The 20367-nt window shown below is 40.5% G+C and overlaps 1 protein-coding gene across 8 annotated transcripts in view; it reads right to left on the bottom strand.

The window, feature by feature from the left end:
- Positions 1-20367, bottom strand: part of Clasp2 (cytoplasmic linker associated protein 2) — a 167683-nt gene that overhangs the window by 106553 nt on the left and 40763 nt on the right. For 4 of the 8 annotated variants that reach the window (XM_035444029.1, XM_027415277.2, XM_035444030.1 and 1 more), the window contains exon 8: positions 8841-8900. The exons of the other annotated variants lie outside the window; for them this stretch is intronic. In XM_035444029.1, coding sequence (XP_035299920.1) covers positions 8841-8900 — 60 coding nt within the window. The remainder of the gene's footprint in view (positions 1-8840; positions 8901-20367) is intronic. 8 annotated transcript variants of the gene reach the window in all.

Below are 20367 nucleotides of genomic sequence, written 5' to 3'. Positions count from 1 at the left end.
AAAGCCCGAGAACAGCAGGGCTCACTGCTGTACATAATTAACTGTCTGTAGCCTCACAATGTGCTGCCTACGTAGTGACAGAAATGAAACCCAACAGTCTCTTCTCTTAAGTGACTCTCGGGAGTTCTACAGTCCCCTTCTGGAATATTCACAGCCACACTGCTATCATCTCACATACAAGCTCACCAGCCTCCAACCAACTCCTCCCTCCCCCAATCTCAAGACAAATGCCTTGGACTCTGCTGAGAAACGGTCTTCTCTAGGACCCTGCACAAACCAGTCCTGACAAACAAGATGGGTGAGGCAGAGAAGCAGATTTACCATGAGCTTCAGACCCATGTCTGAATCTTCTTCCTGTCCCTCCCGTTTTCACCATACAGATGCCCCCTCATCCAGAATAACTGATCTCCATAAAGTTATACCACCAGTGCAGCTATTAGATAGGGGCAAAGAAAAGAAGACCCCCAACAAAGGTTAAGACTGTTTATTAGGAAAAAAATAAATGATCTAAAATCATGTTCCATTTCAGCAAGTGTTTGGCTAACATCACTTCTACTCCCCCACTCCTCCTCCCTGCATGCCAAAATCATCTAGTTTAAATACAACATTATTGTACCATAACATAAAATTAGGGAGCCAGTGCAGAGAAGTTAATGAGCTTAAAACTTGTGCTTTAAATATATTACTGTGTTAAGTACACCAAAAAATTTCAAAATAAACTTCTTGGTCCATCATTATATTCACACACACACACACACACACACACACACACACACACACACACACACACACACACACACACACAAAAGACAGAACAGACAAATCTACAGAAAGTCAGGCACTGAAACAGAGGAGGCAGAAGTTGCCATGGAAACGGTGTTCCCTTCCTATACACACAAGAACTGAAAAGATAAGTGTCCCTTCCATTAAAGAAAAAAATTAACTCTTAACATCCTCAAGCTACTAGGATTTTTTAAAAAATAAACTTTGTTAACAAAGCTAAGCATACATGTCCCAAGAAACACATACTAAATTTTCACAAAAAGAATGTCAGTCAAATCAGTACCTAGATGCAAAGATTACCCTCATCCCGTGTCTTCTAAGCCCTCTCCAAACCCCTAAACTTAGCCAGTCAGTTTGGAACCCCCATATAACAGTAAAGAAGTAGAATATCAGCTGGGCGTTGGTGGCGCACGCCTTTAATCCCAGCACTTGGGAGGCAGAGGCAGAGGCAGGCGGATCTCTGAGTTCGAGGCCAGCCTGGTCTCCAGAGCGAGTGCCAGGATAGGCTCCAAGAAGAGAAACCCTATCTTGAAAAAAAAAAGAAGTATATATCTGCTGTGGCCTCTAGCGTCTCTTCACTAGATAGGAAAATAGTATTGGAAGATTGCTTTGTTCACTTTGTTGCTTATAGGTCTGGTGTATGAAGTATCACAGCTAACTGATGCCCATTCCATGGCTCACAGACATGTGAGCTGTTCAGTTTGCAGTTACTATAAAGCTGTGTTCTTGAGAGAAAAGCAACAGGTTCTATGGATTTCAACCTTATTGGCAAGTAGTATACAGACCACAGGTCAAGCATCTTAAAATAAATTCCACAATTCCATGCTTTTTGTTAACAGAATGCTGTTTCAGATCTGAAACCATTTTGTATTTTGAATTTGGGGATTAGGGATATTCAGCTAAGTATAAGTAGACTCATACAAATATTCCAAACACAGAGAAAAGACCCAAAATCTGAAACAAACACTCTTGGTCCCAAGCAATTCAGATAAGGGATATTCAACATATAATTTATCTGAGATCACAGGAAATCAAAGATGCATTTAGCAATAACTATGGCAGTGCTCCTCAAATGTGGTTTTCAGACAAGGCTCAGAATCACCTGGAGTATTATAACACTTGTTTGTTTTGTGCACCCATGTGCCAAGCATTCATGTGGAGGTCAGAGGAGTGACTCCTTCAGGAGTTAATTCTCTTTTTCTATGAAGCTGGTCCAGGGGACTGAACTCAGGACATCAGGCATGGCAGCACCTTTACCTGCTGAGCCATCTTGCCAGTCCCCTAAAATGTCAACTCTTGGGTATGAACCCACACTGCATCAGAAATTGTAAGGATGCAGCCTGATATGCTGCTATTTAAGAGCTCCTAACAATCATGTGTGAGCCACTCAGAGGTTGGTAGATTTTCTTTTTAATAAAAAGGCCACATGGCAAATATAGTCTTGAAATCTATATACAAATGTCCTTTTGTGCAATTGCTCAATTATGACATGACAACAACAAAAGAACCCACAATCTATAAATAAATAGGTACAGCTATATTTCAGTATCACGTAAAATAAAATAAAATAAAATAAAATAAAAGAGGACAACTAAGACTGGTCCAAAAGCAACAATCTGCCAATCCCTGGTCTAGGGTAAAAACTAAAAGAAGAGTAATTTAAATTAATAATAATAATAATAATTAAAATAATTTTAAAAAAAGAAAAACAATGCCAGGCGTTAGTGGCACACACCTTTGATTCCAGCACTTGGGAGGCAGAGGCAGGCGGATCTCTGTGAGTTTGAAGCCAACCTGGTCTACAGAGTGAAAATTATTTTTTGTGCTAGATAGGTAAATTCAACTTCCTGTGTATTAAAGTACCAAGAACCATTTTTGTATTATAAAATAATTGAAGTCTGTTATTCTTTGAAGCAGTGAACTTCAAAGTTGGGTTTTCTTTTTCATTCCATTGACCATTAGTGCAATAGCAATTAGGCATGAATGGTCACTGAATAAATTTGTCTTGCTGACCAGTTAGAAGAAGTGAACTTTTAAAATAATTTCGGGGAGGGGGAAGGTATAAGTGTAGGGGACAGTAAGCCACACCTGTTAGAGACTGGCTACAGGTGTGCCTGACCACGCCTGTCAAGGCGTGGTCAAGGTGAGGTCAGGATGACACGCATAGGCTCTTAAGGGACCACAGAGCGCATGGAAGCCCCTTCTCCTTCCACTTCTCCCTGGCCTCACTGCTCGGCTGCCCCTGGCACCCTTTGGCTGGTATTTATCTGAATAAAGGTATCTTGAACCTACAAGCTTTCCCATCACCTGGCGCACACCTGTAGCCAGCCTCTAACAGGCACGGCTTACTGTCCCCTACATATAACCTGAAATGTTTTTCTTCAGTTTAAAACTATATAAAGAAGGGAAGTAGAGAAATGGTTTAGAAGTTAGGAGAGCAGGCTGCTCTTCCAGAGGACCAGGGTTCATCTCCCAGCACCCACACCGAGGCTGTAACTGCAGGTCCAGCCCCTCTTCTAGCACCCCCAGGCCCTGCATGTATATGATGCACAAACACCCATACACATAAAACACAGAGAAATCATTTTTTGTACAATTGTTTACACAAATCCAACAAACGTAAAACTGCATCAGAGCAAGTCTAGGAACCAACACCATACAACAATGGCACTTATGGATGCAGAACAGGACAACTAGAAAACAGCCTGGTTACCAACTTCAGTCAAAACTGAACACATCAAAGGAAAGGAAGGCTACGGGCACATTTAGTCTACTTGATTCATGTTATAAATTAGATCTATGTAGATAGAATACAAGAGCTCATTCTTGGAGCAAAACCCTCCTAAGGATTAAGGCTGAAATCTGAATTGTATGATTTTGAGGAAAAGGTGAACTCTCTATTGAAACTTAGCAAAGTGTTTTACCTGGACTACACACTTAACCACAACATGCTCAGGTAACTTCTTCACATACAAAGGAGGCTCTCAACATCCAGTTAAACATGCTCAAAAATAAATTTAAAAACAAAAACGACATTAAAGGGCTGAAGAGATGAGTCAGCAGTTAAGAGTGCTTACTGCTCTTGCATGAGAACCCAAGTTCAGTTCCCAGTACCAACACCAGGCAGCCCACAACCACCCACGGGTCCAGCTCCAGAGGATCCAAACCACTCTTCTGGTCTCCACAGGCAGCTGCACTCATGTGCACAAACCACTGCTACGCTCACGGGATAAAATGCCTGATTTTTAAAAGTCTTAAAAGCAACCAATGTTTGACAAAAAGAAAACAAAACTACCAGTACTTCAGAGCTTCTACTCTATTGTGAGGTAAAAAGAACAGATCCAAACTCACATGACATGCAAGCAGAAGTTAGAATACCAAATGACAAACTCTTAAGGCTAAAGGGAACCAACCACAAGGCAGCCCTTATTTTCCTATTGTCTATTTTTTTAAGAGAACCACCAGGGACTGGGAGATGGCTCGATGAGTAAAGTACACACTACACAAGGGTAGGACCTCGCCACATAGAACTGGGTGAGACATCGTAGACATTTGTGACCCCCTCCCCCCCCTCCGGGCTCCTATAGGGAAATGAGAGGTGCTTCTGTGGCAGCTAGCCTGTCTTACGCAGCAGGAAAACACAATGTGGAAGGTGAGGACTGACACCCAAGGCTGCTCTGAGCCCACTCCCACATGGGCTCACCAGCACCCGTGCATGGGTGCGCGCGCGCGCACACACATATACACATACACACACACACACATACACACACACACACTCGAATGCACACGGCACTTCCACCACCACAAGTATCACCATCATTACACATGAGCAAAAGATAAGTAAATGAATAAAATTGGGGTGATGAGTAGAAGAGGAGAAGGAGAGGGAGAGGGAAAGGGAGAGTAAGTGACAGAGACAGGCAAGTGAACCAAATCAAATGCTTCAGTACAGTAAATGAGCCAGATACTCAAATTCTACTTCTGTGGGCTGTTCAGAGCACAAACAAAATTCCCAGGAACACCCAAAAGGTATTAGAGGACAAGAATAATAGAGCAGGATGCCTTCGTGCTATCTATCTGCATGATGGAAAAGGTGTCAAGTCGGAGAGGAGAACAGGAGAAGTCAGCAGGTGGAGGAAAAGAAAGGAAGAAGAGACTGAACAAGTGTGAACAACTACTAGGAATAGATACGCTTAAATACTGCATTTCCTTGGTGAGTTCAAGTTGTTAAAAAGGACTAGAGGGTAGGAAGCTATAGTGCTGTCTCTATGAGGGAGATTTAAAAGGTCAGGAGAGGGAAATAGGACACATCAACAAAGATGAAGGTGACAGAAGAGACAAGAGGGGCGAGGAAGACATGAAAACAGAGAGGCCATGGAGGGAGTGACTAGAAACTCAAGGGAATTGGAAGGTGCCCATTCTGGAGTATGGGATCTGGTTCCACAAGTTTTGAATAAATTCTTTTTTAAAATGTTAATTTTATAGTTAGAAGAAGCTCCTTATACAACTTATTTAAAAAGCATTCACAAATAAGAAACACTGGTTTGTGTTTTATTACTTAAATAAGAGAGAATGAGTAAACTAGAAATAGCAATAAAGTTTTATTTCTCAAAAAAATCTTACATAAACTATGGCAAACCATGAACATTCACAAATCTAGGAGGTGGGTATATGGAAATCTGTACTGAGTGTATGCCTCTACTATGGTTACTAAACTGCATAATAAAATAATCTTAAAAGTAGACAATAACAACAACAAAAATCAAAATAACAACAAAAACAAACCCCAAAAAACTCTTAAATTCCTTGAAGGCTTCATAAAAAACAAGCAAAACCAAATGAACTCCCCCCACACTAGCTGAACCAAAGTGCAAGAAAAATGAATTATTTAGTAAGTGTTAGGCTGTGTGGCTTGGACAAGATTTAGGAAAACAATACACTGACTTGTTCTTCTATCTGGGTGGAGGCAGAAAGAGAAAGAGACACAAACAGAAGGGGATGAAGGAGAGAAGGAAGAGATAAGCTACTGGAGGAAGAAATACAGAAGGAGAGGAGAGAACCAGACTAAGTAGGGAAGGAAGCTCAGTCTGCCTTTGCCACCTTCAACAGCATGTGTGGAGGTCAGGGGAGCTCTGTGCTGCTGACTCACAAGCCAGCTCCTATGCCCAAAGTCAAGAAAGCTTGGGAAAACACACTTGCTTTGGGCTTTTCATTTTTATTTTACGTCTGTTAGGGAAACTTACATTTCCTGTCCAGCACTCAAAAGATTCATCCAGTCTTTTCAGATTTAAACCTCTAAATCAATGTTCATATATCTTGCATGGACTCCTTCAAGTCCATGCTACTTAGGGTTATATAGATATAACAAACAGTTTTAGATTTTAAACTATGCTTCCTATGGGATGAAAAAGACATTGATGTGATTCTTCAGTTCTTTAAATTAACATAATTAAAAGCTTAGTAGACTACGGACTACAGAATAGGTGAAGGGTTTTGTTTTGTTTTTCTCACTTTCGTTTTTTGGAGACAGTGTTAGTATGTATACTTGGCTGGCTTGGAACTCACTATGTAAACAAAACTGTTCTTGAACTCACAGACATCTACCTGCCTCTGCCACTAGAGTGGTTTTTCTTCTTTCTTTCTTTTTGTTTTGTTTTTGTTTTCTGAGACAGGGTTTCTCTGTGTAGACAGGGTTTCTCTGGCTGTCCTGGCACTGGCTCTGTAGACCAGGCTGGCCTCAAACTCACAGAGATCCACTTGCCTCTGTCTCCCGAGTGCTGGGATTAAAGGTGTGTGCCACCGTCACCACCTGGCCAGAATGAATTTCTTAATAGTCAAATTTGTATCAGAAACCAGTTCTGACAATTACTGGTCAAGCTAGATAGCATTAAACATATGATACTTAAAATTGGTTTTAAAAATTTGCTTTGAGAAGGGTGGTGGTGGCGCACACCTTTGATCCCAGCACTTGGGAGGTAGAATATTATGCATGAATTGGAATTTACCTTCAAGTTTAGGTTTTCAATAAACATGTAAAGAAGACCATCTATATAGTAAAGGTGAATTTAGTCTCTGGTAACTATATAAAACTGATATCAATGGAAGGGTGAATAGTTCACAACTGTAAACAACCTTAAAAGAAAATACCTTAAAATTTGGTTCAAAGTTTGACTACCTCTGTTTAATACAAACCAGTGCTTGATGACAAGTTTCATCAGTCTTGGACGTTTTAAAATTCTTGATACAAACGCTCAGTTTTACTAGTGAATACTTTCAGCATACAAATACAGAATACTTTCTAGTTGTTATTAAGTAGAAAGTAAGGGAGGACTGTTCCCTAAGTGGTAAACTATTAGTCAGGGGGCTGTTTGTTACTGTTCTTTTCTTAGCATGTTTTACTGGCAAAACACACCCTGTGGTGGGGCTGAAGAGATGGCTCACCAGTTAAGAGCACTGCTATGCTTCCAGAGGAACAGGATTCCATTTCCGGCACCCACACAGCAGATGACAACCATCTGTAACCCAGTTCCAGGGGATCTGATGCCCTCTTCGGGCCTCTACAGGCACTGCACACACATGATGCACACACACATGCAACAAAAGACCCATATCCAAAAATAAAAATAAAATAAAGAAGTAAAGGAGCTACATAGACACCAGGTACTACTTGCTGCATTTCCCTCAGTTTTTCCAGAGTCTGAGATTTTAAGGGTAAACATTTAGGATAATGCCATACCAATGTGGTTTCATCATCCAGACAACTGCCCTTGTTTGGAAGAACTTTCTGGAACACTGACTTTGCTTCCATCACACTGAATTGTTGGATACAGTATTTTATCTTCTGAAATTCTGTTCTTGTAGCTTTTAGTATTCCATCTGCAATTGTCAAGCCTGAGGGTTCTTGAGCCAAGACTTCCAGACATCTTAGCTGCTGCCCAGGGTTTATCTTTTAAATTCATTTGGTGGCAAAACCTGAACCTAAATTCAGTTTACGGCAAAACATAATAAAGCAACCATGAGTCTATTGTTCTTTTTATTCCACTCACTGTAATCTGCATACATTAACAAAAATTAACAACATGCATGATTACAGGGCACTACTGCCTTAGGCCTAGCAGGAGTCGCTACATAGTTTATGAAATAGGACCAACCGTCTCCCCAAGGTTTCTTCTTTTTTAAACTGGGTCTTGCCATATATCCCAGGCTGGCCTCAAATTTATAATCTTCCTGCCTCCACCCCCCACATCCTGGAATTACAGGTATATGCCAGGATACCTGCTTTCCCAGGGTTTCCAATAGGGATTTGTGAGTTTCTACAATTTAATGGAACCTCCCCTACACACACACACACACACACACACACACACACACACACACACACACACACACACACCACTTGTTTTCTTTTTCACTGAAGGTAGGCCACAATTTCAAATGGTTTTTAAATGTTTAAGATACATGTACTCCAAAGAAACTGTGTCTAAGATACACATAAAACACAAAAAGTTGTTCCATCTCACAGGGCAAAAAGACGAAGCCAAAAACCACACAGTATTAACGTTGTGCAGGTTTTCTTCAGTAAACAGCTAGTTCAATAAGAACCCCAATACCAGGGATTTACACACAAGAAATACACTTTACTTCATACTAACTAGTTTCTTATACCACAGTTCCTCTTTCACTTGAAACTATATCCTTCCTTATTCTAATTAAAACAACCAAGCAATAGAACTTTGGTTTTCTGGGCTGTTATATTCTTCTTGCATAGTCAATGAGAACCAATGAGTATGGTCATTATTTAATGGCTCAATTATCAACAGGTTAGTGAGCAAAAGCCTTATAACACCACTCATGTCTAAGAAAACTCACAGGACACTCTATTACCTCCCCTCTGTCTGTCCCCTAGGTTCTCCCTATTCAATCTTTTCTGGTGGCAATTCCTGTTTAACCCAGGCAGCATGTCTAAAAGTCTTCTCTCTACACCTTTTATAAAGCATTTCATCCATACTACATATCAAGTATCCTCAAAATGTTGACAAATTTCCAGTACTCACCTCTGAGTTCCGAATCTCTGTATCCACTATCTTTGACATGTCCTCTGAGGAAATCATCCCCTATGGAAATGTCAAAGGCATCTGCAGTTTAACACCGATGACTACACAATACTATGTTTAAGTCTTCCCACAGCAGTGAGGTCAATGGTGTCTATCTATGCTATACTATCTGTGCTATACTATCTGTGCTACTCCAGCTCAACATGTGGGAACACCCCCAACGCACTCTCCCATGTCCACACCCACCATCTACCAACAGTTCTTGTCCTATGGAACTCCCAGTGGTATTGTCACTTCTGCTGCCATTCCTAATCTAAAGCCAGACTTGCACCACCCTGTCTATAGCACCATAACAGATGCTTTACTGGGCTCTTTGTTTATCTCCTTTCAAACCACAACATAGACACTGTGATACATACCCTACAATGAATTTGGATCAAGGATATTGAAACGATAAACAAAAGGAAGCTATATAAGGACATATATAGCTATATATATACAAAAGGACGGATTTGGTTGACAACTAGTTACATTGCTGAGTATTAATAACACAAAGACAATCAGGTATTATAAGTCTTCTGACAAAAACCCAAATCTGGATCTGGTGTGACACCTCCTGATCCTTCCTAAAACAGTTCCACCAACTAGGGACCAGAAATTCAAATATATGAGTATATGGAGGCCATTTGTATTCAAACCACCATAGTCAAACAAAACAGCACTTGTAAAAAATCTGTACCAACAAAACACCCAAATCACCCAAAACAAAACACCCAAATGTTTTGGTCAACCATTTTCAATTTTCAAGAAATACAGTACATATAGATACAGGTATGATGGTACATGACCCAAATCCCAGCACTTAGGAGGCAGGAGGATCAGGATTTCAAGATCATCCTCAACTACATGAGACTTGCAATAAGTCAAACACATAAACAAAAGATTAAACAAAAATAATCAACAAAAGCATTACTATAATGCTATTACCAAACTATAGTATGGAAACGCTTACCTGGGAGATGCCAAATAAATTCTAAAAAGAGATATCAACTCTACTGCTGATAAAAGAGATGTATTAGCCAACAACAGTGGGGAAACCTAATTTGAATCCTAATGTTAAAAAAAACTGAAAAAAATTTATAAAGCAACTGAGATCTGAATACTGAAATTATTAAAAATTATAATTTGAATCACTTTACTCTATTTTCAAAATTCATACAATAGAACCCAAAACTATAAGCCACACTGTAAGAGTAACAGGGATGGAAGACTACTTGGGGGATACTATGTCAAAGCTGCAACTCGAATTTTTCCACCCCTAGACATGTCTTGCTATGTAGTCCAGGCTGGTCTTGAATTTGTGGCAATCCTCCTGCTTCTACCTCCATGTGTTGGGATTACTTCTTTGTGTCCAGCTAAAAATCAGAATGGCAAGAATCTAACTGTTACAGCATAAAAATTATCTACCTTGCAGAACGACAGAGAAGTAACAGTGCCTATGACAGAAATGAATACTAGGAGGAATGGTCTCATCCTTAAAACACTCACCTCACAAGCTCCACACACCTACATGTTGTGTACAGACAAACTTGCATGAATGTGTAGGGTGTACACACACACACACACACACACACACAGAGAGAGAGAGAGAGAGAGAGAGAGAGAGAGAGAGAGACAGAGACAGAGAGACAGACAGAGACAGAGACAGAGAGACAGACAGACAGAGACAGAGAGACAGAGAGAGAGAGAGAGAGAGAGAGAGAGAGAGACGAGAGAGAGAGAGAGAGAGAGAGAGAGAGAGAGAGAGAGAGAGAGAGAGAGAGAGAGAGACCCCTTATGGAAAAGAAACTACTGGAATAGGAAAATGCAAGTTCTTGTAATCATTCAAAATTTTATTTGCCAAGGTTAAAGGGTTGAATGACAAAATGATGTTTCTCAGATGCACAGTAAAAGAGAAAGTGAAACAAAATGCACTAAAGACACAGTGGAACAACCTAGTGATTCCAATTTATAACTAGGAACAACTATAAGGAGAAGCAGAAGCCAACAAAGGGGTGAGACATAATTAAAAAAAACAAAAACAAAAAAAAAAACAAAAGGAGTTTGAGAGAACACTCAGTGGGAAGTACTTTCTGTACAAACATGAGGACCTGAGTTCAAATCCCCAGGAGCCGTGTTCATTGTTGAATATGGTGGCAGCTTTGGTAACCCCAGGTAGGGAGGGGTGTCTCTGGAGCTGACAGGTCAACCTACCCAAAATAGTGAGTTCCACGTTCAGTGAGAAAGAAGGTGGAGAGCCACAGAGGAAAACACCCAACAGTGTCCTCAGGTCCTGTCACCACAGGGTGTGCACACCTAAATGCATGGGCTCACACTCACGCACAACATACACATAAATAGAATAACATTATATTTATTATTATTATACAGTAGAAATCTTTCCCGAACTAAGTCAAAAATATTCAGAAATAAAAGCTAGTAAAAAAATTTTTAGACAGGCGGTGATGGCACACGTCTTTAATTCCAGAACTTGGAAGGCAGAAGCAGGAGTATCCACTGTGAGTTTGAGGTCAGCCTGGTCTACAAAGCTAGTTCCAGAAAGAAATCCTGTCTCATGCATAGTACCCCGGAGAAGGGGAATGGGACAGGATCTCCTGAGCAAACTGGGAGCATGGGGGAGGGGAGAGGGAACTGGGAGAAAGAGAGAGGGAAGAAGAGGAGGGGAGAGGAGGACATGAGGAACAGGAAGGTTGAGTCGGGGGAAGAATAGAGGAGAGCAAGGTAAGAGATACCATAATAGAGGGAGACATTAGTTTTAAAGAGAAATCTGGCACTAGGGAGATTTCCAGAGATCTACAAGGATGACACCAACTGGCAATATAAGCAGTAGTGGAGAGGCTACCTTAAATGCCCTTCCCCAATAATGAGACTGATGACTACCTTATATGCCATCCTAGAGCCTTCATCCAGTGGTTGATGGAAGCAAAGGCAGACACCCACAGCTAAACACTGAACTGAACTCCTGGAACCCAATTGCAGAGAAAGAAGAGTAACGAGCAAAGGGGTCAAGACCAGGCTGGTGAAACCCACAGAAACAGCTGACCTGAACAAGGGGGAGCTCATGGACCCCAGACTGATGGCTGAGAGACCAGCATGGGACATATCCACACTCCCTGAACGTACGTGGGTGTCAGTGAGGAAGCCTCGGCAATTTATGGGGCCTTGGGTAGTAGACCAGTATTTATCCCTGGGGCACCAATGAACTTTGGGAGCCCATTCCACGTGGAGGGATGCTCTCTCAGCCTGGACACATGAGGGAGGGCCTAGGCCCTGCCTGGGATAATATGACAGATTTTGGAGATCCCCCATGGAGGGCCCCAACCTCCCTGGGGAGCGGAGGGGGATGGGGTGGGGATTTGAGGAGGTGGTGGGGGGTGGGGGAGAAGGGGAGGGAGAGGGAGCTGGGATTGGCATGTGAAGCAAGCTTGTTACTAATTTAAATAAAATAATAAAAAAGAAATCCTGTCTCAAAAATAATCTTTTTAATTTGTCTTTAGAATATAAATTTTCAGTAAACTTACTAGGAGTTGAGACCCCTAATAATTTTAAGATATAATTTAATAATTTAAAGAATATTTAAAGACTTTGCTGGGTTCCCCCCCTCTATGAATAGTGAGAGGAAGGTTATCTTTAAAAATGCAAGATTTTCAATGATTCAATCAAGAGATAACCACAATTTGAACCATTAATAAAATCAAATAACGTCTCATGAAATAATCAAGGTAAATAATAAGCAAGGTTCATAAAAGTCAGAAATTTGTCACCTAAATTTTCAAGCCAGCAGCTGTTAAGAACATCAAACTGTAACATTCTGTAAGTACAAAGAAAAGTTGCAAACCTTTAAAGACTCCGATTCATTACTGATATGAGGTTTGAAAATATGCTGCTACTGGCACCCAACAATCTGCACCCAGCAGGTGATTGGGGACTGCCTCAGGAAGCCTGCAGTCTGTTTAAAGGGACCTCACAGAGCTGCAACAGTGGCTGACTAAGGCCAGGAGTGGCTACTGTGAAGCTGCTATTTTTAGCCACTGGCTAGTTTCAATCTCAGTGACTGCTACTTACTGTCTTCTGTCTTGTCTTACATTAATGCTAATGCCACTTTTTAAAGGGCTTGGATAGAATGGAAAATTCAGTCAGCAGAATAAGAGAGACGTCTGACTGCTTCAAGTGGCCACAGTCTCTTCTAGCTTTTGAATACTTCCTGAAACATCATCTCTTCTTGAACTGTTATGTGCACCGCTAGCTTTCACGATTCTCAATAAAAGTTCCTCTTTTGTTCCTTGTAATCTACTTCTTTCCATATGCTTCTTTTTTAATCCTATCACTGATTGTAGCAGAGAATATTGGCCTTGCGTCAGTGAGTGGAAAGGCAGGTTTCTTTTCTGTGATTTACATCAGACAATCCTAATGCTTGGAAGAAGGATCTTTTCAACATGAGCTTCTTGCTAGTGGTCCACTCCTATTCAACTAAGTTTTGATGAGTCAGAAGTGATCCTAGAAGGAAAAGGATCTCATAGAAGGGTAATCCCTAAAAATTCATGATTATTCTTTTCTTAAAGACAGGATCTCACTATGTAGCCCTAGGTGGCTTAGAACCCACTATATAACCCAAGCTGACCTTGAATTCACAAAGCTGTCTGTGCTTCTACCTGAGTGATAGGAGTAAAAGGGTTTGCCACCAGGCCTGGTCCAGTTGCATATATTCATAATATATTAATTTTTGAATAGACTGCATTGAAATGTCAAAACTTTAGAAAGTCAATTTATAACAAAACCTTATTTCTTTCCAGCCACACTGCAGGAACAACAAAAGGCCAAATTCCTTTCTCATGTTTCTGGGGCAGATTGCAGGCCTCAGCACCACATAGTAATCCTACAGGTTTTCAATTAACCCTCTCAGATTTGAGTGCACAATTATTCAAATGTTTGGTTTTATGTTTTGGAATAAGAATGAAACAACTGATGTTAAAAGCTACCCACCCTCAAGGACTCACTCAGCAGTAAGCCATCCCAGGATCTCATAAATCTGAGTTGACCTTGAAATAAAACTGTCAATGACATAACTGAAAAACCTAAAGATCAGCTATAAACAAAAAGTCAAATGATTTGGCCAAAGATGCCAAAAAAGTGGGCTGGAAAGATGGCTCAGTTGGTAAAGCAAATGCTTACTGCACAAAAGCCAACCCGTACTAAACCCCCATTCCTATCCCTGGATGGCTGCAACAGGTAGACAGGTACTAGGGGCTTGCTGGAAGTCTGCCCAACTCACACAGTAAACTCTAGGTTCAGTGAGAAATTCTGTCTCAGAAAATAAGCAAGAGCAAAGGAAGAAGACACCAGTGTCAACCTCTAGACCCACATCTTCCTGCACAGGTAAGTAGACCTGTAGAAACAAAACAAGCCAAATGGCAACTCCCAGAAAACACACACACACACACACACACACACACACACACACGTACGTCATAAGCAGATGACAAGCGTCATCAGAAAGCAGGCTGTGAAAGATACTTTTCACTGATATTGTCAAATTATTTAAACAATAATATCAAGAACTGAAAAGGATGTTGGTTAGTAGGTATTACTATTGAGAATGTATATAATAAAGTATTTTGGGCATACAGTTACAGCTAACACAACTTAAAGAGAAATTTTTGGTCTTAAAACGCTACTTACAGAGTATTTTGGAAAATGCACACGTCTGTAGTCACATAAGCAGCCTGTACGAAAGAGCCTTTTCCAGAACAATTTAGGAAAAGTTATATATGGCAAAGAATGCAAACTTTCAGAAGATGAAATGTTTATACTCTATCTATACAATGGAAGGCTATGCAACAGTTTAAACAAATGAGGCAGAGTAAAACATGACGACATGGCATTAAAATACTTCACATATTGTTGAGCAGAGATAGCAAATGTCAAAAATATATTCAGAATGACTGCTTTCAGGGGATGAAGCTCAGTGGTAACATAACTGCCCAGAGTTAAGTGAGGCCCTGGGTTCCAGTCCCAGCAGTCCTCACCCTTAAAGCAAATAAACAGCAATCAACACAAAATTTGTTTAAAGGTATATATGTTAGAGCACAATAAAAGGCTTGAAAAGGTACTGCATAAAGTACAAACAGGTTGAAGAGATTTTTGCATGATCATCATTTCAATTTTAAAAAGATTTACATACTAATTCCATAATTAAACTTTTTAAATGAGCAAATACATTAGGAATAGTGCAGTACACTTGCTACACATGCTCATGGTGTGTGCACACACAAATTGTGTGTGAGAGAAACTCATATGCAGAGAAGCCATACCAATTATTAAGACTATCCACCCTGATGGCCTGCTACTATGCATATGGCTTTATTATTTCCACTTTTAAGAATTTTTTAAAAGGTATATTTTAATACAACAAAAGTGTTACTACTTTAAGGAAGAGAATTACTTGGAAGGCTGCCCTCAAAGCTTTCTTTATAAGAGGTCATTATTTTGAATTAAAAAAAATACATTCCTAATCTGTCTGAATGTATTATTTAGAAAATAAAAAACAAGTAAACATCCATGATGGCCAAAGAACTTAGGTTTAAAAAAATAAAATCTAGATATGATCCAAAGCAAATGCAACATTAATTGCCTAGAAAGTAAGCGTTTTTGTTTTGTTCTATCTTCCTAAGAAACTTGGCAATGCTCTTAGTATATAAGAAATTAACTTGATGTTTTTTACCTTAAAAATTAATGAAGTATATTTAACTTATTTGTATAAGGTCATATAAAAGTTACATAAATTCTCAGAATCACCCATAACATGTGTAATGCAAAAATCTACTATCACATTTTTATTTAAATGTACATAAATAAATGACTATCAATTAACAGCAACTTGGTGAGCTTGAAACATATTCCTAAAGCACTAAGAGGACCAACTCTCAGAAAACAGAGGTCATGATCTAGTCATAGGAAGGCTAACACTATTAAGACTTAAAACCTACAAATCCAAGCAAGGGGTCCTTAAGAACCTACACACCACACACAACACACACACACACACACACACACACACACACACACACACACACACACCCACCCACCCTGTAGGGCCCTTACACTTCCTCTGTACACACCTCTGGTATTGATGCGATTATGAAACATACCTCTAAGCATCTTAATCAAGGGTTAGTGAGAAGGGAAAGGCTCAGTCAGTCAGTGCTTTGAAGGACAATAGCAGATGCACCTTTGGGGCTGTAGATTCAGCTACTTTGTTTTTTGTGCCTGGACCTGGAACACACCTTTCAGCAGGTCTCAGCTTCCTAACCTGTGAAACGGAAACACTGTATATCTGTGTACTTCACTAGTCATTTGTACCTGAGGAGTTAATGTATATAAAGTATATCCAAGTGCCTTTAAAAAGTACAAAACACTACAGAAATAGGTGTTTTCTACATTATCCTCACCAAAACACCAACAAAAGCAATTTGTGATCCAATTATGTCCTATATAAATTTCTTAAGCTGTTTACTAGCAACCCTGACAAATTCCAAGCACACTAACTAATGCAGCACCCGTGGCAAGCCATTTTGCTTCTCTAAGTATTTTATTACCACAGAATTCAAATTCTGTCAAATACAACAGGAAAGATGTCAAGCCAGCTAATCAAACCTCCCTGCCTAAGTCTGCCATTGCTCCAAAGGCCATATTCTCCTTCCAGAGCTTCTGTACACATTTCCTGACCCTTCTACTAGCCCTTCATACCCAATACCAAAGACTGAAGAAGCCGTGTCTGGGTTGCAAGGTAAATTTCACCTTATGTTTGCCAGACCCCACATCGACACATCAAGTGAAAAAACGACACATACATGCATAAACACCCGACTGCACACAAACGCATAGATGTCCTTCATTCTTTAGGGAGAAATGTATTTCTTACATAGCAAACAATCATCACCTTAAAACCAAGTGTATAACACAGCACAAGAAGAAAAATAAATCGTACTCACCATCTCCCATAGCCATTCAGATGGTCCAGGGAGCTCTTTCAAACCAAGAGGTCAAATATCACAGCGAAATAAGTGTAGCTCAGTGCCTGCGCCACTGGGCTCGGCCTGCAGCCTACAGGCACCGGGAGCACTGTGTGACCCAGGCCGTGCTGCAGCTCTGCACCGCAATAGCCAACAGCTGCTACTCCACTTCAAAATAAAAGTCTGGGGTCTTGCTGAAAACCCTTGTTTTTTTAGCAAAGCCTAGCAGGGCTTGATCAAGATTATTCTTTAACTGCACATATGCTGTTAGATACACGTTGTGATGTTTCTCCTTGTACCGGATGACTGAAATTTAATCTAAGAAAAGCTCTGGGAGCCAATAAATGTCATCCCACTGGGGGACTTTTAATGCAATCATCAAAACACAAGGCATGTGTTCAGCAATCATTTTCTGCTTCCCTAAAGATATCCATGTAATCAGTAGCAATCACATGATCTGATGGATTAGCTGGTTTGCGCCTTTTAGAAAAGGTTTTCATCCTTTTGTCATTACCTTTTCATATTTACAACAGAAGACTGCTAGAAGTGCACAAACAGGAATAGCCCAGTTTCCATGATTAACTGCTCTCATTATGCAGGAAGCATTCTGGCTGCCGTAAACAAATCACGTCAAAGCCAGCCCATCAAAGGCAGCTCTGTGCACGGACAGCAGGGCCATACGGAACAAAGCTTGCTTCTGGTGGAGACAGAACTAGCCAGTGCGCAGCTGCAGGGGAGCTAAGCACCCACTCTCCAGGCTGCACAGCCATCACTACATTATCGAGAAGGCCCTGAGAAGGCCCTGGGGCTCATGGCCACACAGAGAGAGACACATGTTTTTAAATCAACCTAAGAAAAGAGCTTCTCCTCTTGCCACCAAAGAGCATGCTATGAAAATACATGAAACTGGACTGAAGTTACAGTACTGACTCATAAGCTGAACACCACGGCAAATTACAGCCTAAAGCCTAGTGCCTATGCTTTACTTTATTGCCAGCCTCTAACGTAAATAATTCTCCGGGCAACTGTCTCAAACAGAGAAACTGCAAATTACTCTGCCGTGATAACAAGTCAAACTGTACTTGGTCCTAAAAGTACATTAGGCAAATTATGCACAGTGTTTTCACAATGAAAGAGAAAAAGAAACAGCCATAGCCACCAATACCGTTGGTGTTTACATCTCTGTTGGCATATGGGATTGTCTAGAAAGTTCCATGCCAATACCAGGCCTCACCACAATCACAGGAGACCACAACTTGTCTTTTCATCTTGGGCTGGCGTTACCCTTCCAGCCACAATACGCTTAGTTTTAATTTTCATTTTCCTTCTAATAGCAGAGCTAATTCTGCTGCACTTAGGGACTTTCCCAACTTGCCTTGTAACATGAAAATTAAAGTTCAGCTTCTTAAAATCCTCAGGAAAAACAAATGCACATTTCTCACTATTTCCTAAACCAAATGGTCCAATCTAATAATTTAATTTAGTGTTCTTGACTCTGCTCAGCTAGTGCTTTTAAAACTCAAGTTAAAGAATTTAATCAGAGCTTCAATCAAGAGCACTGCAATGGCAATTATAAAAGAAACCAGAGACAACAGCATAACTTATATCTATTCACCAGGACTCACGAGAAGAGCAAGAGAAACAGGCTTTCTCTGAACAATCATGCCAAGAAGACAGTGTACTCCATGTTACCAGTGTACATGGCCCTCCCCTACCTCTAGGAGCCTACCAAAAGTTCTCCTCACCTATGGAACACTCCGGGCACAGTTCCGACCACTTGCTGAACACCCTTCAGACAGTTTCCTCTCCCCGACTGGGCTCCAGGCAGCCCTGGCCTCTCTGTGTTCTTCAATAACCAAGTGCTGTTCACCTCTTGGCTTTCATTTTTGGTTGTCAGACTAGCCTTTAACGGCTGAGCCACCTCTCCAGCTCTCACCTCTGCGCTTTTCATAGTCACCATTTTCTTCTGGCCAAAGTGTTTTCCTGACAATTATTCTTTGAATGGTTATTCTACATATCGTGTCTCAACTGAAACATATCACTTCTCGAAAGAGGCTGAATTACCATCCCTGAATTGCTTATAACTTCAGTACTGTTTTCTCCACATGATGGTCATTCAGATGAAGTATAAAAAAGTTACACCGCCTTTGCAACACATCTGGATTTTACTGTTTATATTTTTCACCCCCAGCACTCTAAATCATTATATTGCCTGTTCCATCAGGTGAGGTGTGTGTATAAAATGAAGCAGAATTAGGGTCTTTAAAGACAAGTATTAGTAGACAAAAAGAGTTGCATGGGAAGACAGACACACCTGAAAGCATGGGAGTGGACTTCTCCAAGAGTCACCAACGAATATAATTTTGAACACATAAAAATTATTCAAGTATCCTAATTTAGAATAAAATGCACTATAATTTTCCTTGTTAATGTCATTGGAATTTTTTCTTTTTCATTTAATGATCTCCTACTTGGTAGCAGGGTCTTTAAGAAGAATGCATATTTCATGAACAAGACATATCTGTATTTTCCCCAATGCTGTTACCACACTATGTATGCTTTTGACGTGGAATATTAAGGCTCCTATAGTGATCCAGGGAAACACTAAAGGAAACCTAAAGTATTGATAGTGACAATGAAAAAACAAGCAAATAGTTTGTTTATCAGAGGTAGAATAAATTTGTATATCAGAGGTAGAAATAACCAGTTAGTTGACTAGAATGGGAAATTAAGTCAAGTTTCACCTTGGTGATACGACTGACTGAAATGACTAAACTGGGGAAGAAACAGATTTAAGTATTAAGAAGAAAAACAGAGACAGGCCTGGTAGCACATGCCTATAATTCTAGTATTTGTGAGGTAGAGGATCAGAAGTCCAAAGCCATACTCTACTACACAGAGCTAGAGGCCAGCAGGGATATGTGAGACCCTGTAGGGATGAGGGGGAAAGTGGGGAGGCAAGGAAAGGGGGGAGGGGCGGGCAGGGAGAGGAGAGGGAGAAGAGGGGGGTGTGGTGGGGGAAAACAGGAACAGGGTTGTTTCTGGATATGATGAACTTGAAATGCTTATTAGGTATCCAAACAGCAATGCCATCAAGACCACAAGCTACCAAAAGTAGAGAATAAAGAAGAGATAATAACAACTAGAACTGTGTTTGGGAGTCATCAACAAACAATTTGCTAGTCGTTGGTCAGGACTGGATCAGTGAGAGAGATTAAATCACAGGAAAGGCAGCTTGAGCCCTAAGATTTAGCAACATGACAAACGGGCTTTCTTCTTCTCGTTTCCTCTATTATTAACTAATTCATAAAGGTATTTTTCAATGACAACATAATACAGCCATTCCTCTGTAACAACAGGGGATCGGTTCCAGGAACCTAAGGATGCCCATCTTTCTTATATAAAATAGTGTATATTTGAGACAACCTAGATGTGTCTTTCCATTTCTTTAACTC

This window comes from Cricetulus griseus, chromosome 4 (genome assembly GCF_003668045.3).
Source record: "Cricetulus griseus strain 17A/GY chromosome 4, alternate assembly CriGri-PICRH-1.0, whole genome shotgun sequence".
Classification (NCBI taxonomy): domain Eukaryota; kingdom Metazoa; phylum Chordata; class Mammalia; order Rodentia; family Cricetidae; genus Cricetulus; species Cricetulus griseus.
This window is presented reverse-complemented; position numbering and strand designations above follow the sequence as displayed.